Genomic DNA, 24,410 nt, shown 5'->3' with positions numbered 1-24,410 from the left:
CGCAGATGGCAGAGTGAGGTGGTGAGCAGTGGTGAGGTTTTGGAGGAGAGAGCTGTCTGTGTCACATGGCCTAAGCTGTGCCTCCTAAGCTAGTATGTTGTCTTCAGATGCAGTGGAGGGCATTGTCCCCTCACCATTGCTGAAGTAAGATTCAATGGCTTGTTGGTTTTTTCTGAAGATATGGAGCGTACACCTTCCTGCCACCACCAATCCACCTTGTCCTTCACCTCAGGCAGCAAAATGCTCTGTGCCAGTCCGTTGAGAAGGAAATCTGAGGGAGATTGGGCCTTTTGCCAGGACTGTAGTATTTTAAGCTTCCTTCCTACCCCCTCATGAAGCAATTAGAAGATACCCCAGGGCAAAGGTGGTCTCTCTATCTGGCCCTTGGAGCTGTCCCCAGGCCACACCCATGACTAGCCCTGGATTCAGAGGGGTGAATGAGTGCATGTAAAAACTAGTCTATTGTATGTAGGCAACATTAACATTTGTTGCTGCACCCGCTTTTGTCTCTGGTCCTCCCACCACTGGCAGGTGACCCTTGAAAGGTTTCCAGAAAGGGAGTGTGGCCACCCAGACTGACAAAGGCCCCTTCCTCCCAACCCCAGAGGCCTCTGCAATATTTCAGTGCAGGCATCTTCTCGGTTTGTGCAGAGCACCTGTTGGGGGCAAACTGCACTTCACATTATTTATTTATTTATGGGATTTATATCCCGCCCTTCCTCCCAGTAGAAGCCCAGGCTGGCATGCTTCAAATGAATGGTTTGTTCCCAAAGCAGTGGAGAGTCCGACGTGAAATGACAAGAGCCTTTACGAAGGGGGCCCATAGGTTTAGAAATGGCACCTCATGTGGCCCTCTGCAGCATGTGTACGGCACAACTTCTCATCCAGCCAGGTGCCCCTCATGAAATCATAGCACTACGGTGAAGGTCTTTGGGGAACCGAGGGGGGGTGGCAGCACTAGGAGGCGAGTTTAAATAATGATGGTAGGGCTGTAGCCTAGTGGTAGAGCACCTGCCTTGAATGCAGAAGGTCCCAGCTCCAATCCCTGATGTTTCCAGGTAGGGCTGAGAGAGAACCCTATCTGAAACCCTGGAGAGCTGCTTTCAGTCGTTGTAGGCAGTACTGAGCTAGATGAACCAGTAACACACCTCCTTACATTCCCGATGATAGCAGCAGGAGGAAAACTGGCGAGTGATATGGCTAGGTACTAAGCAGAGTGACTCTCAGGCTTCTCTGAGAGGATCCTTCAGCCCTGGGGGCTGGATGTTCCTGGCCAATGCACACAGGGGGTGGGGGAGTAATGACATCATGGTGGCAGTGTGGGGGAGAGGAATGTAGCCTCAGATTGAAGAAGTTGCCTACTGTTGCTTAAGTTTACCTTTTACCCTCTGCCATGCTCATGAAAAAATGGAAATGGACTGCCTTCAAGTCGATTCTGACTGATGGCGACCCTATGATTAGGGTTTTCATGGTAAGCTGTGTTCAGAGGTGTTTTACCATTACCTCCCTCTAAGGCTGAGAGGCAGTGACTGGCCCAGCTTCATAGCTGTGTGGGGATTTGAACCCTGGTTTACCAGGTCATAGTCCACCACCTTAACCACTACACCACACTGGTTCCATGCTCATAGGGTAGCGAAAGGGGGATTTCCATCCTCCTCCTCCTCACTTCAGTCTGATCAATAATAATAATAATAATAATAATAATAATAATAATAATAATAATAATAATAATAATAAATTTATTAGTCGCCCATCTGGCTGGATGTCCAGCCACTCTGGGCGACGTACAAGATAAAAACAATACATTAAAACGTTAACATTTAAAACCATAACAATAAAAACCTAACCCACCCCAAAAGCCTGCCTGAAGAGCCAGGTCTTCAAGGCCCAGCAGAAGCTCATCATAGAAGGGGTATGGCGGAGATCATTTGGGAGAGAGTTCCACAGGGTGGGGGCCACTATTGAAAAAGCCCTCTCTCTAGTCCTCACCAGTCTAGCTGTTTTAACCGGTGGGATCGAGAGAAGGTCTTCTGAGGCTGATCTTGTTGAGCGGCATCCCTGATGATGCTGGAGGCGCTCCTTCAGATAGACTGGGCTAAAACCATATAGGGTTTTAAAAGTCAAAACCAACACCTTGAATTGGGCCCGGTAAACAACCGGTAGCCAGTGCAACTCCTTCAGCACTGGAGTGATGTGATCTTGCTGGCGGCTGCCTTTAATCAGACGAGCTGCCACATTCTGTACCAGTTGCAGCTTCCAGACCGTTTTCAAGGGTAACCCCACGTAGAGCGCATTACAGTAATCTAGGCGAGAGGTGACCAGGGCATGTACTATCGGTGGGAGCAGATGGTTGGGAAGGTAGGGGCGCAGCCTCCGTATCAGATGGAGTTGATACAGCGCCGCCCAGCTCACAGCTGAGACTTGAGCTTCCATGGTCAGCTGGGAGTCAAGAATGACCCCCAGGCTGCGGACCTGGTCTTTCAGGGGCAATCGTACCCCACTGAGCACCAGGTCCATATCCCCCAGCCTTCCCTTGTCTCCCACAAACAGTACCTCGGTTTTGTCAGGGTTCAGCTTCAGTTTATTCCTTCCCATCCAGCCACTCACCGACTCCAGGCACTTGGACAGGGTTTCTACAGCCAACCTCGGTGCAGATTTAAATGAGAGATAGAGCTGCGTGTCATCCGCATACTGATGACATTGCAGCCCAAATCTCCTGATGATTGCCACCAGCGGCTTTATATAGATGTTGAACAGCATCGGGGAGAGGATGGAACCCTGTGGCACCCCACAAGTGAGAGGCCAAGGATCCGAAATCTCATCCTCCAATACCACTCTTTGGTACCTACCAGAGAGGAAGGAATGGAACCACTGCAATACAGTGCCCCCCACACCTAACCTCTCCAGGCGGTCCAAGAGGATAACGTGGTCAACGGTATCGAAAGCCGCTGAGAGATCAAGGAGGACAAGGAAGGTGCATTCGCCCCTATCCCACGCCCTCCTCATATCATCTACCAAGGCGACCAGGGCTGTTTCAGTCCCATGTCCAGGCCTGAAGCCCGATTGAAATGGATCCAGATAATCCGCTTCCTCCAAGTGCACTTGCAACTGTTTTGCCACCACCCGCTCAATCACCTTGCCTAAGAATGGCAAATTTGAGACTGGGCGAAAGTTGTTCAGATCTTGGGGATCCAAGGAGGGTTTCTTTAAGATTGGTTTTATTACTGCCTCCTTGAGCGGTGATGGCATTACTCCCTCTTCAAGGGATGCATTTACCACCATCTTGATCCCCTCACCCAGTCTATCTTTGCAGCTCATAATGAGCCACAATGGGCAAGGATCGAGTAAGCAAGTGGTTGGCTTTAAAGTTGAAAGCACTTTGTCCACTTCATCAGATGGAAGAAGCTGGAACCGATCCCACACCACCAGAGCACCACTGGTCACCTCTGGCTCACTCACTGTGTCCACAGCGCACGGAATAACACTCTTAATACGATCGATTTTCTCCGCAAAGTGTTTAGCAAACTCGTCACAGGAGACCTTAGCATGTTCCATTGGTTCCGGAGCAACTGGACCGACCAGGCTCCGGACCACTTGGAACAGTCTCCTGGGACAACACTCTACAGATGCAATAGAGGCAGCATAAAAATCTTTTTTTGCTGCCCTTATTGCCACATGATAGGCTGCCGCACAACCTACCATAGGGCAGAGGGAGTCTCAGGTAGGCAGAGCTTAGAGTGTTCCTGCTTTTAGAGGGCAAAAACCGCCAGGGATTGTTTCTAAAAAAAAATAACAAAACCCAGACATTTCCATCTTCCAAAAGAAGGTCTTATTCTTTCAATAGAAACTGGCAGGTCACAAATGGAAGGGCCAACAAATGCTGCAGAAGGGGCACACAGCACCCACTGGAACTACTAGTGGTAATATCATTGGTAGAACATCTGCCTTGCATGCAAAACATCCCAGGTTCAGTCCCCAGTATCTTCAGATAGGGCTGGGAGAGACCTCAGTCTTCAACCCCGGACAGCTGCTGCCAGTCAGCGTAGACAATACTGACTTGGGCTGACTTGATATAAGGCAGCTTCCCTGTTCCTACTCTGTCTAATAACTAGGGATGGAAAGATCTGTCTGCTTTGGTGCTCTCAGATTCTGATTTTTCTAATCTGAAATTCAATCCTCCACATTTCTGCAGCAATTTGCAACTTTTTAAAAAGAAAACGAATGAAAATTTATCAGCATTTTAGTGTGAATTTCCCCTAATAAATACATTTTTGTATGCAGTTTTAACCAATATACACATTTTTGCAAGCAATTTATCCTAATATAACACATTTTTGTATGGTATTTACACTAATGCATTCATTTTTATACACATTTTCTCCTAATACATGCATTTTAAAAACCATTGCTTGGTTAGAGAACTGCATCGCAAAATTCAGATAAGTGTGACTTTCAAAGGATGACTGCCTTTTGGTCCTCATATTGTTTGGGAAATTGCAAATTTAATAAATTCATTTTTAAATGCAAACTGAATTAAATCCCCCCCCCCCCCGATCCCGACTAATAACCTTTCAGCTGTCTCTTGAATAACCCCATGATCTGAAGCAGTTTTCAGGTGATAATGTTTAACTCTCATGTGTTGAAGGGTTCACCTGTTACTTTCTGCCTGTGTAGCCTCTATTAAAGAGAAAGGAGCAGACAGTGGATATTTCCTCTCCCATGGGCAAAATGACAACCCTAAGCTTTGCCTCCACTGTGTCTGGTGTACAGAAGTGGAGTGTTTTACTGCTGAAGCAAAAATGGGAGTGGCCTAATGCTGTTGGAAAAGGTCAGGTTTAACATGTTATTTATTTATTCATCTCCCAGTCATTGCAGAGTTTTGAACATCTCCTTCTGTTGTAGCTGTGGGAGGAAGATGAGGCTGAGCGGAGACTATAAAAAGAGTGAGCATGATGTGCAGTCTTCATGCCTGTCAGATTCCCTGACTGAGAGTAGAGATGGTTCCCTTCATAGCTTTCCTCATGTACACCTGGGCTCTTCTACCAATACTTGTAGCATGTAAAGGTAAGTACCATTCCACCTATCACTTCTGGCTCCTTTCAGCTGGGATAATGTGTGTCAGTGTCGTGGAGTTTGACTTACAACAGATCTCTTGTAATTGACCTTAGGTTTATCATTCAACCCCTTTTTTTGGTTTTTTTTTTTGCACATTAAGAATAAATAAAAACCCATAAAGTAAAAGACTTAAAAAAATGACAGTGGGTAGGGAAATGTTTTTCACTCTGTCTCATAATATTAGAACTAATGCAATGAAGCTGAATGTGTAAAGATTCAGGACAGATGAAACATACTTCTTTACACAGTGGCAGTGTGTAGTTAAACTATGGAATTCACTCCCACAAGATATAGAGATGGCCACCAACTTAGATGGCTTTAAAAGACAATTAAACAAATTCACGATGGATAAGGCTATCAGTACCTACTAGCCACAATGGCTATGTTCTGCATCCCCTCTTGGGGATGGCATGCTTCTGAATACAAGTTGCTGAGAACTGCAGATGGGGAGAGCACTGTTGTGTTCAGGTTCTGCTTGCAGGCTTCCCATGGGCATCTGGTTGGCCACTGTGAGAACAAAGTGCTAGACTAGATGGGCCTTTGGCCTGTTCCAGTAGGACATTTCTTATGTTCTTATGACAGGCTTATCTACAAACATAATTAGTAATTGTAGTATAACCAGTTCAGTTGAGAGCCAGTATGGTGTAGTGGTTAAGGTGTTGTACTATGACCTGGGAGACCAGGGTTCAATCCCCCACATAGCCATGAAGCTCACTGGGTGACCTTGAGCCAGTCACTGCCTCTCAGCCTCAGAGGGAGGCAATGGTAAACCACCTCTGAATACCGCTTACCATGAAAACCCTATTCATAGGGTCGCCCATAATTCAGGATCTACTCAAAGGCAGCCCATTTCCATTTTTTCAGTTAAAATAACAAGTAATTTACCATCCAATTACATATCCCCCAAATATAGTTCCATTACAGCAAATAAAGCTCGACGTAACTCAGATTATGACCTGCCATCCAAACCCTTACAAAGGAACCCCATATTGAATAAAAGTTATGTTTACTTCTTCCAAGAAAATGGGATCACTGTTCGTTGCAGAAATTACACAGACGTAGACACACAATATAGTGTTCCTGACACATGTACAGTAGTAAACTATGTCCCCATATTTTAGAAATGTATCATTTATATTTTTTGTTGTATAAATAAAAAAATGGGGCAAAAATCCTTAAAAAATTGTTTTGAGGTTTTTTTGCGCCATCAGGGCACTTTTTTTTTATCCCAACCAATTGGAGTAAAATGTCCAGTACAGGAAGCAGATAAGTGCCCTTCTGATACAACAAATCTACCTTTGTTTTGCAACACATTTACCACCCTACATTTGAATTGGGGTACTAAAAGCCATAAAACTGTATACGTCAGTTTTATACTATGCTGGAAGTCACTTGGGGTAGAAAGCCACCCAGTAAACGATGCCTATCTTTTAGATTCTTGGAAGAGGTTTTTGTCTCATCTGCACTATACATTTAAAGCAGTATTATACCACTTTAAACAGTGATGGGTTCCCCCAAAGAATCCTGGGTACTGTAGTTAATTAAAGGTGCTGAGAGTTGTTAGGAGACCCCTATTCCCTCGCAGAGCTACAATTTCCAGAGTGGTTTAACAGTCAACCCCTCTTCCCAGGGAATTCTGTGAAAGTGCAGCTATATGGGCATTATCCTCAAAAACACCCATACACAAAGGTGGGCACATCTTCACACAGTATGCATGCATAGAGATTATGCTAGCTTCCTGTAGTTAGGATTGCTCCTTTAGTCACTACTTTAGTCAGTTAGAGTAGACCTGCTGAAATCAATGGGAATTGCTAGTCATGAATAATGTAAGTCCTGTTGATGTCAATGGATCTATTCTAAGCATGATTAAGTCTGGATCCAACCCTCAGTTTTTAGAGACAGTGTAACTCTGTTTGCCAAGACACTGAGAAATTACCAGCACTAGGTGCCACCATGATCTGCTTCTGATCTTCTGACCAGCACTGCCCATTGTTGGTAGGTAGGATGCTAAACTAGATGGACAATTTATTTCACCCAGCATATCAACTGTTAAGTTCCCAATTTATAATTGTATCTATATAAAAATGTAATTTTATGTAAACAGTATATTCTGTTTCCCAAATCAGTCAGCTGGCTGAATGAGGGGAGAGGTTGGGTGGTTGGAAAAGGTAGAAGAACGTATCTAACATATCCTCTGTCTTTCTTGAGTTGAAACAATCCCTCTCCCAGATACCTGAGCATCACTTGTCAGACAACTGATACATGGCAAGTTGAATGCTTAACATGCCTAGCTGACCCACAGCTTGGCTTGGCTTTGAATGCCTTCTCATTCCTACCCAACTTGCCTAGCTGGCCACTGGAAAGATAAGAGCAGGTAGTTTGTGTGCAGACTCAGAGACTCAATGATGCACAGGGGAGAGCTGAAACTGAAGTGGGGCAAAAATATAGGACCAGACTGAATCGGGAGATAATTCGGTTAGATATTTCAGTAAAAGCGGTAATAGAACAAAGCAGAAAGGAGATACCTAGGTAACTACAATCAGCTGTGTTTTAGGAAGACAGGATGAAAGATGCAGATCCCTAATGTAGAGATGCCATGTAATGAAGTAGAAATCACCCACTGAGGGTGCTCCTGTATAAGCACAGAACTGGAAAGAAAGCAGAGGGGAAAAATTCACTAACACAACCAGCTAGGCATCACTTTTGTAGGTCCATGAAATTTTTATGCACCAGCCAACCCTTATTTCCCCTATGGAGCATTCTAGCAAACCTTTATCCTGGCTCACTATACAATGACCTCACAAGATCTCATAAATGGCCACCCCCCCAGCCAATGAAATATAAGGAGGTTTTTGTGAGGTCATAACAGCAGCAGGCTAAAAGCCTACAGGGATTACTAACTCAATAAGGAGGCAAGGTTCCTCTAAAGCTTGCTGGTGTCTGAAGATTTTATCTAATACCAGCTTGCCAGAGTCCTGTTCAGGAAATGCACAACATGGATGGGAAGTATGGGTCTAATGTCCTCATGTACACAGGCCGTGCCCTCTCTGTGTTGAGTAAGGGAAGTTCTGAAGAGGACTATCTACCTGCATACACTTGAACCCAAAAGATGTAAAGGATGGGTAAAAATAACAATAATTATAACTGGTTCCTGATTGCACAGAGTTTCTACTTACGTTCAAATTAATTCAAGTAGAAACCCCAACATCCAAAGGTTGGGGACTGAGCAGTTGTGGTTGAGGACACCAGGGGTGGTGTGCATGCCTCCATGCCTCCTACTTGTGTTCATATTTCTTGTTTAGGCATAACATCTAGATAGGGCTCAAGTTTCAGCCTCAGAACCTTTTCCCAGAGCTCAGCTCTGGAATCCACCCAGAGGTTAGAATGAATTTCCATAGAATCTCCTACTAAAATATGTATGTATGTGTGTGTACATATATAAACAAATATCCATACATACCACGTTGCTGGGATCCAAGGAGCCAAAAGCCTGAGGAACAGGACAGACTTTGGCTGGTGCCTAATGAATAGCAACAAAGGGACCAGACAGATCTCTTTCGAGAAGGAGTTCTATTATCAGGGCACAGCCACAGAGAAGATCCTGTCTTTGGTAGCCATCACCATCTATCTAACGCCCATAGGTGGAGGCACCCAGAGAAGGGCCTTTCTGTGAAAGCCACAACTATGGGTGGGCTCATAAAGAACTAAGCAGTTCTTCTGGTCCCAGACCAATTTAGACTTTAAAGTTCAGAACTCACACAGTTGTGACCAGAAAATAACAACCACCTGGAAGCCAATCAAACTTTTTTCAGTAGAGATATTATGTGGTCAAACCAGTCAGTCCATACCAACAACCTCACTGACATATTCTGTATCAGTTAAAACGGGTGGGGAACCTGTAACCTTCCAGATACTTAACACATTTTTATTTAGGCAACCCTACATCCAGACATGTAGAATGGTGGCATGTGATTTCATACTTATGTTTACTGTTGATTTAAATTATCCTTTGAGTGTTTTCAAATACCTGCTTTTGACTGGGTATTTTTAATCGATAATTTCAATGTTTAATTTTTTTTGTAGACTGCCTAGAGGTTTTGTAACAAGCAGTATAGAAACATTTCTAAATAAATAAATAAATAAATAACCCTGATCATCCTTAGTGATTGGCCACACTAGCTGGGGCTGATGGGAACTGGAGTCCCGCATCTGAAAGTCCACAGCTTCCCCACCCTTGAGTGAAAGTTTTCAAATATTTTTTGAAGGCAGGTCCACATATAATGTGTTACAGTAGCCATGCCTGGATCTCATACAGCATGGACAACAGTGGTTGGGCCATTCCTTTCCAGCAGGGGATACATCTGGCACATGCACTGGTGCTGGGAAAAGGAATTCTGAGCTACTCCCAGTCCTGCCTCCTTTGCCTTTGGTCACCCTACCTCCCAAGTCAACTGTGTGTGTACTGGGGGGGGGGACACCAACCAGTGTGAATTGGCCTTTGCCTTTTGTGTTCTTCTTATTGCACAATTTCTGCTTAGTGTGGTCTCCGTTATTTCTCCTTTTCTCTCTGGTTCCCTTTCAGAGCCTCCACCCTGTGTCTTTCCCTTCCTTTTCAATGGGAGATACTACTCTTCATGCACCCAGGACGGCACTCCTGACCAGCAACTGTGGTGTGCCACTTCTGAGAACTACGACAAGGACCACAAATGGAAGCCATGTGCCATTAGTGGTGAGAGGTGTACAATCCCACTAGTATCACACCCTTACGGGCAGGGATGGGGGAGAAATTCAGCCTAGTCACATTTAAAGACAAACTCACCACATTCACACATTTTTAAACAATATGCCAAGGAAAACACAGCCTAAGTTTTCAATGCACTTCTCCAGCTAAATAATGTGTGCCAAAATGAATATAAGTATGCATATAAATGCATACATGAGTGAAAATAACATACAAAAATGCATTCTGTTAGAGAAATTTGTTTTGCAAAAATGTGCAAATGACAAATTGTATACAAAATGTATATTAGGAGAAATTTGCAGTAAAATAAGTACTTAAAAAAAATAAAATATCACAAACTTGTGCGGAAATGTGCAGAACCAAACTTAAGCCTGGAGAAATGAGGAATTGAGAGAAACTGAAACGAAGAGATTTGCACATCTCTATAGGTTAGTGTGTTGTCCTGCAGACTTTGCTTATTTACACACTGTAGCAAGCTCTGTTCTATGTGAAGAAATAAATCCCTATTCTGACAGCTTGTCCAAAAAGCTCCTGGAGTGAAATTTTGGCACCATTCATCTCTTCCCATCCATATATGCTGTTACATTAGAGTGGAGGATAAAGGCAGAGGGAAGAGGGTTTTCTGTCCACTCCACATTGTTTTCAAATTCTGTGAAAACGGAGAGAAAACATATCCCAAAATGGCATGATTTATCTCTTTATTCATTTAGAATATATCTATTTATCTATGCCACAAGGCAGTTTACAACAAAAATCAAATAAGATTAAAAAAAAAATACACAGAATCTATAAAATAACACAACAGCTCATAACAAATCACTGAATAGTAATTCCGAACAGCAGCAGCAGAACTAATCCATTTGTCTAACCAGGTCTCCTGCCAACCGCTGACCAAGAAGGTGAGTCTTAACCTTGGTTAAGGTGCATCAGACAACCACCTAAAACTCTGAAGACATGGGCCTAGGTGCACCTCAGTTGGGAGGGAGTTCCACATGTGAGGAGCGACCACTGAAAAGATCCTTCCCCTGCTTAGGGACTACCAAGAGGGCCTCATCTGCTGATCTTAAATCAGTGGCAGGTTGATATGGAAGAGGGCATTCTTGCCGATAGTGATAATTCTCTACATTTGGGAAATTAATTCTTAACCCCCCTCAACAACAAAATTCATCATATGGATTTTGAGATTATATACTTCATAGTATAGCTGAACATGAAACAGCAAGAATGTTAGTTTAGGGTTTAAACAACAAAAAAACTGCAAGTACCTCCCTTTGCACAATCCCAAATATATGGAAACATGTTTTATTATCTTATAGTGACTAAACTAGAAACTCAAACCGATGTGTTTCAATCTAACACAACAGCCAGACTCCAAATAAACAATCAAAATAAATCTTGCTAATTGGAAGGAAGCTTTTTGAAAGTAAAATTTAACTGAGGGCTCCTCCAGATGACTTGTATATTGTGCATTCATCCTGATTTGGATGGACAAAGGTTACGCAGAGGTTAGACATGTCCAGTATTTATGGATCGTTTGTTCTGATTTATTTGTGGGGAAGTTATACAACAGTAAGCATTCATCCTGATTTGCTTGAGCACTATATATACATCTTTCTGTTAATCATTTGTTCATACCAGGCCTTTCAGTGCATTTTCCTGTCACTTTCTTAGCCGCAAAAAGTCTGTTTTTTAAAGGCATTAATCTACTTTTATTGCTCAAATCTAAATTTCTGATATGCATTTGAATCCCTCCTGCAAAATATTGACAGCCTGAAGGTGAATGAAAAATAGAGGTGGGCAAATATGTCAATTTTGGCTTCTCTCAGTTTATCATTTCCCCAGTCTTAAGTTCAGTTTCCCACCTTTTAAAATTTGTGACTTGTTTTTTTTAAAATCCTAGTATTTAGCCCCTGATCTCTTCATTTCAGAAGGAAAATATGTTTAATTCCCCCCAATTATATATGTGACAACAACCCCTTGATAGAAGTAGTGTCTCTACAGACTCTATATGTTCCTTTGCCTGAGTGTTTTGATGTCAAATCCCATGGGCATCAACTGATTGTCGACTCATGCACACCCCCGGCCCTTTGCCCACCCACTTTGATTTTCCCCACCCCTTGTCAAAATGGATTGGGGGAGGTCAGGGTCTGGCCCACTGGCTGCATCCAGTTCCTCATCCTAGATATAGACTGTGATTTTTTTTAAAAAAAATGGATACTGTAAGGAAGAAGCAAGCAAATTGTTACTAGTGTTTTATTAGTAGAAATATGCATAAACACTGTTTTTGTCTTTTTTCTAGAGTACGGAGGTAATGCGGATGCAAAACCCTGTGTCTTTCCCTTCATCTACATGGGCCATACTTATTACACCTGCACCAACAAATTTGCACATAAAGGGAGGTATTGGTGTGCTACAACGGGGAGCTACGATAAGGACAAGAAGTGGAGCTACTGTGCTGACACCAGTACGTGAACTGGGAGGCTGTTGGATTGGAAGCCAGGGTTGCTTGGCAGAGTTGTTGGCCTTGGAAAATGCTTGGTTGTAGATTAAGCATTATTTTTACACATTACTTAGAATGCTCCTTTATGAATGCCATTGTCTGCAAATGCTGTTTGTAAGCTATCCCTTGCAAATGCCATGCTCTCCCTTTAATACCAACAGTGATCAGGCATCCACATAAACAGTGCAATTGCGAAAGGCCATGCATTGAAAATTGGAAGTGTATTCATTGCGAAGGGCACAGGATTCAGCCAAAGTGAAGCAGATTTTCCATTGACTTCAGCGGGTGAACTAAGCATGTGTTAATTTTTCTCCCACTGGAATTAATGGAGCATGAGCTGCAATCCTACACACCCTTATTTGGGAGCATTTTTTCATTTATTTACTTAAAGAACTTTTACCCCTGCCTTCAGACTGAAGAAGAAAAAAAGCCTTTCAGAATGGCTTACAACAGGCAATCAAAGGACTATGAATGGAGCATCCTTGCAGTCCTACCTCTCTTTCTGTTATAGCAGGGGTGGGAAAACATTTTCAGCCTGAGGGCCACATTCCCTTCTAGGCAACCTTCTGGGGGCCAGATGGATGCCAGTAGTGGGTAGAGCCAGAAGCAACAGCGGGCAAAGCAAAGAATGCTCATTTTACCATTGTATAGCAGGCTAGTTTCTGTGCACACTCACACATCCTGCTCTATTCTATATCCAGGCAAGCAAGAAGCATTATCAGAGGTCAAGGACACATTCTAGCCAGGCAATGACACTCAAGGAGGGTTCAAAGCAGGGCTGGTGAGTGGTATGGCTTGAAAGAGAGTGTGGCCTGGTGACAGTCCCTTGGCTCAGATAGAAAGGCTTGGAGGGTGCATTTGGCCCCAGGCCTGAGGTCCCCCATCCCTGTGCTATAGCCTGATTGATCTCAAAGGGACTTATAGTGGAGTAGATATGCATAGGAGTGTACTTTTTTAAGTACAAAGCTTGATTGTGATGTAAGAACATGCTCCGTGACTTAATCACTTACAGGACTGATCACCAAGCGTGTGTGATAGGGACAAAGAAGCATTGTGGCATCTAAGGGAAGCCCCTCCTACTCACTTTTCTCCACCTCTTCCAGGACTAGATGCAAGTTACCCTACAGGGGCCTGCTCCTTTCCTTTCATCTTTGAAGGCAAGGCATACTCTGCTTGCACAACAGATGGGAGACCTGATGGGAAGCTCTGGTGCTCTCTTTCCAGCAACTACGATGCGAATCCAATGTGGACATACTGTGAGCCCTCAGGTAAGCAAAACAGAGGAGTATGAGGGAGAGGCTATTCAGTGCCAACCATCTCTCTTCCCTGCCCCAAATCTGGGCTGAACCCCTACTTTTGAATTGTTATTGTTTCTTACCTGACCTTACAACAATTTCAAATGCAAGGTTAACATGATTTTCAAACAAATCACAGTCAAGGGTGGGTCCTAATTAAATATACTTCTGGTGTCATTTTATATAATACATTCCACAATGGAACGTATTATATAACAGAGTCCCATTGCAGTGACTGGGCATGAATTAAGTGCTGATGATTTCAGTAGAACATCAGTACAACTAACTTAATCGGCATCCAATCTATTCCTCTTACTGCTGGCTAGCATGCACAGGATATTCCTAACTACAGAATGCAACTGAATCTGAATATCACACCAATCCCCTCTTGATGTTGCTTCACCTAACAAACTCTTCTATCTGCTGTTTCCCCTTCAGATCCTGCCCCCTGCATCTTTCCCTTTATCTTTAGGAACAAGTCCTACTCTTCCTGCATAAAGGAAGGGAGTTCTGATGGGCAACTGTGGTGTGCCACATCGCCAAACTATGACAGGGACAGCAGATGGAAAGCATGCTCCCTTCAAGGTAAGAGTGTCTGCTGGTGACCAGGCTCTGCTAGGGGAAAACACCCCATTGTAATGACAGATCATGTAGAAATGTTGTTGCTTCTGTTATTATGGCTGCCAGCTTTTGTTTTAATCTTTTGAATCTGTTGCTGTTTTAATTGTTTAAAATGTTTTTAATCACTTGTTTCAAACTATATTATCAATAATATTAATAGTTTTAGTAAATCGTTTAGAGGGGTTTTTTTATCCATCAAGTGGTATATAAACTTTGTTAAATAAAATAAAATAAACTAGCAATGTGCCAGGTGCTGTACAGAATGTTCAGGTCCTTGAGCATCTAAAGTGAATTGCTGTATCAGGCCAGAAGTCAGAAGCCCGGTGCTCATAAGTAAGCAGTGAACATTACTTTTAGGAATGGGGGTGTCAGGGGGCCATGGAAGGAGGAGCAAGATATGAAGAAGGTCTTTCATAAAAAGTGATGCATATGAAGCTGATTTTGAGAGGGACAAGTAGGAAAACACTACTGCCCACAAGATGTAATGATGACCACCGAACTGGATAGCTTTAAAAGGGAATTATATAAATTCATGGAGGATAAGGCTATCAGTGGCTACTAGAGACAATGGCTATGTTCTGTCTCCACTGTCAGAGTCAGTACTCCTGTGTATAGTAGTTGTTGCAAATCAGAAGTGGGCAGAGTGCTATTACACTCATGTCCTCTGTGTGAGCTTTCCATGGGCTTCTGATTGGCCACTGTGAGAACAGAATGTTGGACTAGTTAGCCTTTGGCCTGACCTAGCAGGGCTCATCTTAGTTTCCCTGGTTTGCCTTTATCTAGTCCTTGAATGCTGAGCCTTTGCCCCTCTTTGACAACAGGACTAGACTCTATCCCATGTTATTTTTGCACTTCATATATTTGCAGAGCATGGAGGAAACTCCAATGGCCAGCCTTGTTTCTTCCCTTTCACCTACAAGAACCAGACATTTAATGACTGCACCAATGAGGATGAGGAGAACGTCAGGAATGGGAGATTCTGGTGTTCCACTACAGAGAACTATGATGTAGACCACAAATGGAGCTTCTGTGCTGACACAAATTTGAGAAGTGGAGAGGTGATATTAGCAGGTTAGCACCAAGCTGCCAAGGTGGGCTTGTAGGAGAAAAAATGGTTTCAGACATGCAGCCCAAACTTACACATGTTTACCATTGAGCAGATCTTATTCCTAAGTAAATGTGCCTTTGGCTGCAACGTATCAAGGTAATATTCCACAGGCTGCAATCCTGTGCACACTTATCAGGGAGGAGAGATGTAAGGAGGCAGTGACCTCTGTCCCATCCTGTGTTCACAATTAGTGCTGTTTTGGTTAAACTACAGTTCACCTTTGGCTAAAACTGACATTTTTCCTTCCACTGTCCATGATGCCCAAAACAAGCATAATTAATTATGTAATTATTATTATGTAGTTATGTAATATTACTTAATAATTATGTAATTGTTATGTAATTATATAATTAACTGATGAATTTTAGTGGAACAAAAATGTCAAAAACAATGCAGAAAAGAACATAATTATTTATGGCATGTTCATAGACTGAGGGTTGTATTCAGCTAAGTCCTACTCAAAGCAGACCCATTGGAATGAATGGACTTAAGTTAGTCATGTCTATCAACTTCAATGAGACCACCCTAAAAAACCAACAATAGCTGATACAGTTCATGTTCAGTGGTACGATTTCCATTCCTGACCTCAGGCAAACATGAATTGTGGCAATTTCTGCTCCCAATTCCATTTCCAATGGAATTCTCCATCATCCCTTCCTGGGAACATAGCGGGACTTGAAGGGAGGCAGTGGTGCCAACGAAGGGTTTCTTCCCAATGCAAACAGCATCTTCAGCTTTTCATCATGGCCACAGCATGGGAATAAGGAGTTTTCCTCCCCCATTCCACAGCTGCTGTGATCCCAATAATATCATCCCCCAGTGGCTGCTGTTTGTGTTTTTAAAAAAATGCTAAATGCAAAAACATATTGCATCATGTTTTGTCTGGTCCTCAAAGAAGGCAGGTAAAGCAGCAGCAACAGCAAGAAGGAGAATTGCTATTTCCCAAGTGGCCTGTCTTTGTTTTTTCTTGGCTGACATTGGGGAAGGGACATCGTTTGGTGGCAGAGCATCTTTTTTTCATGCAGAAGGCCCCAGGTTCAGTCTCTGGTATCTCCAGGTAGGGTTGGGAGAGACCTCTGTCTGAAACCCTGGAGAGCAGCTGCCTGTCAGTGTTGACAGTATTGCGCTAGGTGGATCAATGGCCTGACTCATCATAAGGCAGCTTCCTATGTTCCTATGAGAAGCAGCAGGGCATGGGGTTTTTAGAGGTTGGCAACAGATCCTCTGCTACGGCCTTGGCAGGTGACCAACAATGACAACTCCTGACACCAGCTCTTCTAGTATATGTCATGCAGAGTACATTAGCAGCTCCTGGGGCTTAGTGAGTTTTGGACTCTAGCCCAGGTGACCAGTACCTGAGAGCCATTAGAGAGGTATAGCCTCCCCCCGTTCCTGTCCCGAAATGCTCCCAAACTTGGCTGCCGGTGCCTCCCATAGCACCGCTGGCTTCCCATGAACTGCTGTAGGTAAGAAATTTATCCTGATTTCCCCATGCTGGTCTGTGCCTGTTTCTTGGTATAACAAGGAAAAGGAAAGGCTCCCTCATGGTCACCCTGGTTCCCAGAGGGAAGTTACAATCCTATAGCAATGTTCCTACCCAAGCTTCCAAGACTGGAGACACATGATTATAGAATGAAGACAGATATATCTATCTATATATTGATACTTATCTATTTTTCCTGCCATGTCAAAAATGCTGCTTGGAATGCATATTCTTGTGCTAGAGTTGCCTCTCTCATGGCTTTTCCCCCATCTCACTGCTCCCCCAACATTCCCAGGACAAGATGGAGATCAGTGTGTCTTTCCTTTCACCTACAAGGGCAAGACTTACACAGGTTGTACATCAGCTGGGACGATCAACTGGAAGTACTGGTGCTCTCTCACCAAAAACTATGATGCGGATCGCAAGTGGAAAAACTGTGAGCCTTCAGGTAGGAACCAATGCTGGTTGCTGCTTCAGTACTTTATAGTGGGCATGGTTGGTAAGAGCAGTGCCGATAGTGTCATTGATTAGGAAACTTTTTTTTTGCACTTTGCCAATTTGTGCAGTTTTGTATCTACATTTATGTTCCCCCGAAGTCCTCCCTCCTTTTTATGCTTTAATCCAGCCCCCCAAAAACTCTATTTTGACTTTCAACAGATTTAAAAAAGCAAGATGAGCCTCAGCCTTAAAGATAAGAGACACCAACAACTGTAAGTACAAGATAAGTGTCTTTCACAGTTCCTTACCTTTTATTTGTTTCTTTTGCTCAGGGGTGGGGACATTTTTCCAGCCCAAGGGTCAGATTCCTTTCTTGGCAATCTTCCAGGGGCCACATGCCGTTGGTGGATGGGGCTAGAGGCAAAAGCAGGCAGAGCAGTCAGTGCAAATTTTACCTTTGTACAGCAGGCTAGTTTCTTTACACTCTCGAATCCCTGTCTGCCCTCCATCCATACAAGCAAGCCAGGCAGAAACGCTCAAGGAGGATGCAAAGGGCCGTAAGGCTCATGAGGATGTGCGGCCTGGGGAAAGTCCTGAGGGCCAGAAAGAGAAGCCGGAGGTTCACCATCCCTGCTTTTGACCCTCATGTTTACACACGCAAGGCTGTTCAGAAGAGTCACTCCACCCTATGGAAGGGAAAGTGAGCCTTAACCTCCTTGGTCTCCCTGCTGATACCCACATGCCTCCTGGCCCTTAATCTCTGCCCTCCATTCAGTGTCACTATGCCTATTGCCTTACACAAGTTGGAGGGAGAAGTGGGGAGCTCCATGAGTGGAGGAGACTTCCTGCTTCAGTCTTTCCCCTCCAACCCATGCAGCATGAGGGGTGGTGATGCAAAGAAGGCAGAGCATGGCATGCTCATTTCTGCTTGATTGTAGCAGCACACCCAAATAAGGCTGATGTCTGTGCAACATCTGAAAGTGGGAGGCTATGCATGTACAGCTGAATGTAATCTGGAACCCCAATCATGGAGGTCTCCCAATCATGTGGAGAGCCTATGGATGTATATATGTACCTACGACAGCTCCCTTGTTCAGGTGTCATCTGCAGTTGTTGGTGGGCAGGCTGGTAGGCTGCACCTCATATGGGGCAGGACAGCAGGTGTGGTCCTAATCTCCCTCCACATGTTGGATGGATGGATAGGTTTATTGCGGTCACAGACCAAAAAAACATAAAAATATGTCGACATACAAATATCAAATACAGCAAACACTGTTAAAACAATTCGAACCATCTTAAAAACATTCAAGTTACCAAAGTTTTCCTACATTGAATCGCTATGGCACAAAATTTGGCAATTTTCTTCGTTACATTAGTAAATCGATCAGCCAGCAGGTACTCCACATAAAATGCTTCACTTCTACCAGGTAATAAATCTAAAATAGGTGTAATTAGTTGGCCTCTAAGGTCGTAATAGAAGGGGCAGTGTAATAAAACATGCGTAACTGTTTCAACTTCATCTTTACCGCATGGACATTTTCTATCGTTATATGGAACTTTTTAAAATCTACCCTCTAGAAGCGCCAATGGTAAGATATTGAATCTTGCCAATGTGAATGCTCTACGCCATTTAGGTAATGTGAGACTAGATAGATATGCCATAGGTGCCAAGGGTTTGATATTATATCTATGCTTCCTAACTAGCATCAATTGTTGCTGGTAGTCTATATCTCTAGCTCTCTGTAAGATGTTTGCCTTGGCCTTTATATAACCCATATATAAAATCATTGGGATAGAAAATCCTAGGGTTGATATTTTATCTAATAGTATCTTTTCCCATGATGACTGGAAACTATCTTAGGGTATGGGGAGCCAACCCTACAGGATTAAATACTAACTTTAGCCAAAAGGTAATTCTGTGACACCAAATACGAGATTCTATAGTTGGTAAACCTGTTTCTAATCTTAAAATAACATTTGGTACACAGGAGGGAACTGTTAAAATAGATCTAAGGAAGGAGTTTTGTACTGCCTCCAAAGGTGCAAAATTCAAACATGTGGTGGCTTGTGAACCGTAGATCAACTGCGGTATTATTTTTGCCACAAACACTTTAATAACTGCAGGTATAATCTGTCCCCCTTTGTTATAAAAAAAGGGTAATAAGGCTTTCAAGGTTCTTTTCGCATTTAAAATTGTCATTTTCGTATGTAATTGCCAGGAGTTAGATGATTGAAAAGTTATCCCCAAGTACTTAAAAGCTGCTACTTGATCTATTAGATATCCATTTAAACACCAGAGATGGTTCGGCCTTCTTTTTTTTGTAAAGGTCATAACTTTTGTCTTTTGATCTTTTTAATCTTCCAAGCTCTGCCTTTAGTGCTGTCGTTAACTTTTTGAGCTTAAACCAAATTTCTACCTTTGCTTCTGCAGACAAAGTGGCAAAGGTATCTAATAAGGTTATTTCTTCCGGTAAAAATTGGCTTGCATCTTTATTTGTCTCATCCTTTATATCCGGCATATTGGACTTCACATTCAGCTCTTCTTCTTGCAGTGAAGATGGATATTTGTCTATTTTATGAGAAGGTGCCATTAATCTTTGCGGGGGGGCTAAGTTTTCAAAAAAACTTACAATATGTATATTGTGCTCTAATAACAAATCTCTCTTACTATATAATAATCTTGTTTTGTCTTTCAACAGTAGTGTTACTATAGCTCTCGCATTAATATAATTATAAAAAAGATATTTGATGTCTACAATATCATTCTTCCGAATAAGTCCAGGAGATGATTCATTCACGACCTTTATTAGATGTTGTTTTCTTTCTTTCTGCGTTTGATATCCTTTTGGTTTTGGAAAATTTATTATTGCCAGCTTTTTGTCATTTAAGGTTAGATCCCACTCCCTACCATTTTGAATTGTGGGGGAAGGTTTTATATTGTCCATGGGCATTATTGTCAAATCATGCGTAGTAGCAACCTGAATTTGCGATGTAAAGTTAGGGTTATCTAACTTATTGTCGATATTTAGTATTCCTTGTATACTCTGATTTGGCATTAGTTGGGAGTCTTCCAAAGCAGGGAGAGCTTTGATCCTTGTCTTACGTGTCTCTTTCTTTCTATTTTTCTTTCTTTTTCTTTTCTTCTTTTTGGTTGGCTCTTTCGGTATTTCTAATAGCTTAAAGAGTCTTTCAAATTTCATATGGCATCTGCGGTGACTCCTAATAGATTTTATATTTTTACTCTTTTTTACAGCTTGAGTTGAAAACTTAAGTCTCTTCTCTTTTTCCGCCACTAGATGGAGGTTTATCCTTTGGGTTGTCTGGCATGCCTGCGTGTCTGTTTTTATATTCTTTCTCTCTGTATTAGAGTAAGGCTCCCTTTTTACAATGAGTTCTGTTAAAGTTGTTAGGAGAGAATTTGCTTCAGCCACAAATTTGGCAATTTGAGTAAGTGATTGAGACACCATCTGGCACCAGTCGTCCTTCATTATTGTTGATTGTAGGTTAGATGGTTCAAATTCATTTATCTCTCTCACACATGTTGTAGTAGGCTGCAGCCTGGTTTTAAACTCCTCATAGCAGTTAGAGGATTCCAGTGGTGGCATTGAACCCTCATCAGTTGCTACCGATATGTTTATCTCTTTCATAGACCAAGCCATAACCTGGGAAGCTCCTAGCCCTTCTGCTTCCTCAATTTCTTGGGCTAAGTTCCAGAGGCAGTTCTCTTCATTGTTTAAAGGCCAAGTAGGTAGATTTTTTACATCCCAATCTATGGCTGGACTTTCCTGGATCAGGATTTCTTTTGACTCTGGCTTAACTTTCGTCTTAGTTACATTATCATACGGATGGTAATACTAAGTAATTTTGGCTTGCTTTCCTTCAGTAACTATTTGCACATCCTCTTTACCCGGTATGATGCCTAAGTCTTTACATTTTTGTCTGGTGAGAACCATGTTATTGAGTAAAAAATTTAACCCAAGGAGTTGCAAGGCCTTTTGAGTTTTATTTATTCCAATACCGGAGCACATAGAATGCTATAAGTTTAAATAATTCCAGTTGTTTTCAATTTCTATTTTCAATTTAGTCATAGTTTCTAGGGTGTAAGGCATTCTTATCTTGTTAGTTTTATGCTCAGAACATTCCGCCTTCCTGCAACTTTCGCTCGACCTTCATGCAGAAGATAATAATAATAATAGGCAGGATAATGAGGCCAAACTTCCGCCTTATCAGTAATTTACTGAATTGTGTTCTTTAAAAGATACAAAAATATCACCAGTAACGAATATACTAACTCTTTTCCTTTGCTTTGTTGTTTTGTAGAGTACAGAGCATAGACTATCGTGTCCTCACTGCCTCGCGGCCATGTCCTTACTCCTTACTTAGACTCCTTACTTTTTGGGAGCAGGGTCCACATGTTAAGTGCATGGAGATGACCTAATGGAAAAGGCTACAGATCTCTGGGAATTGCAACCTATATTAGAGGTGGAAAACCTGGGGCCTGGGGTCAAATGTGGCCTTCCATGAGTAGGGTTGGTAACCCTATGAGTCTGGCCCCACCCACCACTAGAATGTGGCCCTGGGAGGTTGCTCAGAGGAGAATGCAGCCCTTGGGCTGAAAAAAGATTTCCCACCTATTACGGGGGTATCTATGATTTTGGGCCTTTTCCCATTCTCCACCAGTATGTATTGTAACACACCCCTGACCTATATCTTTTAACGATGTAATACTAATGAGCACTTCAGAATACCACGAATGACCAAAAGTTCATTTGGGAAGGAAGTAGTGATGGGCAAACTTCCTCTGGATTCACTTAGAATTGGGTTTAGGAAGTCAAGGTGTTCGTTGTTTTTTTTCAAAACACCCACCCACCCACGCATGGAAAATAGGTTGTTTTTCTTCTTTGTTAAAGTCCAGTTTGAAATTTGGGCCCAGCTATGATCTGAGTCACATAGCTCAGCATGCAACAGACTCAGAATGCTTCTCTCCTCAAAAGATCCTAACCTCTGTCCCACCACCCTCTTCGTTTCCCAGTTACTTGGTGATAGTGCTGGAAGCCTATTTCCAAGACCTTATATGCATATACTTCATATTTTGAAAGCACATTGTTTTCCCCAAAGAATCTTGGGAACTATAGTTTGTTAAGGATGTTGGGGACTGTAGCTCTGTGAGTGGTAAACTACAGTCCCCAGGATTCTTTGGGGAAAATAATGTGCTTTCAATGTATGGTGTGTATGCAGCCCTTCTATCCCTGGCACCTCCAATCTAGCTTGGAGGGCTGTAGTTCAGTGGTAGAGCATCTGCTTTTCATGAAGAAGGTCCTAGTTCAATCCCTGGCATCTCTAGGTTGAGGTGGAAGAAATTCCTTGTCTGAAACCCTGGAGAGCCACTGCCAGTCATCTAGACAATACTGAACTAGGTGGATCAATGGTTTGGTTCAGGATAAGGCAACTTCCTTTGTCCCTAATAGCAACACCCAGAACTCTGTGAAATATAGTTTTCCTAGGATGCCTAAATCCTTAATACACAAATCAGGTTCTCTGAATACTACATGTTCCAGGGCTCCTTATACCTGAGGACACTGCCATTTGGAGTGTTCATTGAATCAACTCCGTAGCTCTTTGGCTGTTAGCTTTATTGGGTTTGCTGCATACCTATCAGATGCCTGTGTGCGCATTTTGTAACTAATCACTGTGCAACTTTTTTTTTCCAGATTACCAAAACCAGTCGACCAATATCCTGGACATCTGTGATTCCCACCATGTTATTTCACTAGTGGGACATGGCTATCATTCATCTAGGTCTATCCTGTTTCTATCTATGCCACAACTAGGAGTAAAGTCTTTTACACGGATGTCAGCTGCTGTTCATCCCTGGCCTGGGATTCTGATTGGGACCTGCTCTCCAAAGATGCTTCACCCTCATCAGAGCTTGCAAAAGTTACTTTTTTGAACTACAACTCTCATCAGCCCAATCCAGTGGCCATGCTGGCTGGGGTTGATGGGAGTTGTAGTTCAAAAAAGTAATTTTTCCAAGCTCTGACCCTCATCACAGATGACAGTTCAGAAACACCATCAGTGTATCTAACAGTGTCCCCATTCCATCCCAGATCCCCTAACTGATATTCAACCCCCTCCTCTCCTTTTCTCACATGAAAAGCAGCTCTGTGCTCAAATTCTGATAAAGATCTAATGTTGCTTTACCTGACCAGCTACAGGTCTTTGGATTATACACATGCTAGCACCAGGTCAAATATAGATATATCAATTAAAATTAAACACTATTCCTCATACTTTGGATGCTTACAATTGTATAATTGTGTGTCTCCTGTGTAGCCATGATTTCACCTTTTCAGCAATTAACATATGGGTTTTTATCTGGTTTATCATTAATCATCCACAGATTTTAAAGTTTCTGGTCCTTATGGTTGTACAGAAGTGCTTAAACAGGGTGGGCGGTGGTGCCTGGTGAAATGTTAGGAGCTCGAGTGGTATGAATAGACAGTTCAGTGAGTGGTAAAGAGAAAAGAGTACCACCTACAGCATCTCCTCATCCATAGCTGCTATTCTCTGTCCTCTGCTTATTGGAATAAACTGTTTGAAGAAAAAGAGCTCACTTGGGATAAAATCTGAAATATTTCACAGTTGCTAATAAAAAGAGGCACTGCATAATCCATCCATCCTGAGCTTTCAAGAACTGATGAGGCCATTCTGTTCTGGGCACCTATGTAATTGACTTCTATGTACCACTGTGTACCTTACATTCTGATGACATGTGATGAAGTGTAAGTGATGTTAATACTGATAGATGTACACAAAACTTTTCAACTGGAAAATGATTGTGGGTCAATGATTGACCAAGGTAGGTGTAACTGCATCCTCATGTAATGGCTTGGTGGCTGTAATAATTCGATGAGCTTTTCAAACTGTCTTAGAAGGGTTGATTGCTAATGATTTCAAACTTGGGGGAGTATTTTTTCTCACTTCTCCACTGCAGAGATGAAAAAAATAGATTGTTTATTTTACCATAATACTTAATAAAGTTAATCCTTGCAATCTCACAGTGGGATGGCTTTATAAACTGAACTGCCAAGCCAGAGAGGCCATAAGTG

At 42.6% G+C, this 24,410-nt stretch overlaps 1 protein-coding gene across 1 annotated transcript; it reads left to right on the top strand.

The window, feature by feature from the left end:
• The first annotated feature begins 4,732 nt into the window (after nt 1-4,732).
• LOC133366595 (epididymal sperm-binding protein 1-like) lies at nt 4,733-24,326 on the top strand. The gene is made up of 10 exons (XM_061589859.1): nt 4,733-4,828; nt 4,903-5,064; nt 9,698-9,844; nt 12,156-12,320; nt 13,460-13,624; nt 14,090-14,236; nt 15,140-15,343; nt 17,159-17,311; nt 17,521-17,573; nt 23,013-24,326. The coding sequence occupies exons 2-9, from the start codon at nt 4,998-5,000 to the stop codon at nt 17,550-17,552; spliced, it is 1,080 nt and encodes a 359-aa protein (XP_061445843.1). The 5' UTR covers nt 4,733-4,828; nt 4,903-4,997; the 3' UTR covers nt 17,553-17,573; nt 23,013-24,326.
• The last annotated feature ends 84 nt before the right edge of the window (nt 24,327-24,410 follow it).

This window comes from Rhineura floridana, chromosome 11 (assembly GCF_030035675.1).
Source record: "Rhineura floridana isolate rRhiFlo1 chromosome 11, rRhiFlo1.hap2, whole genome shotgun sequence".
NCBI lineage: Eukaryota > Metazoa > Chordata > Lepidosauria > Squamata > Rhineuridae > Rhineura > Rhineura floridana.
This window is presented reverse-complemented; position numbering and strand designations above follow the sequence as displayed.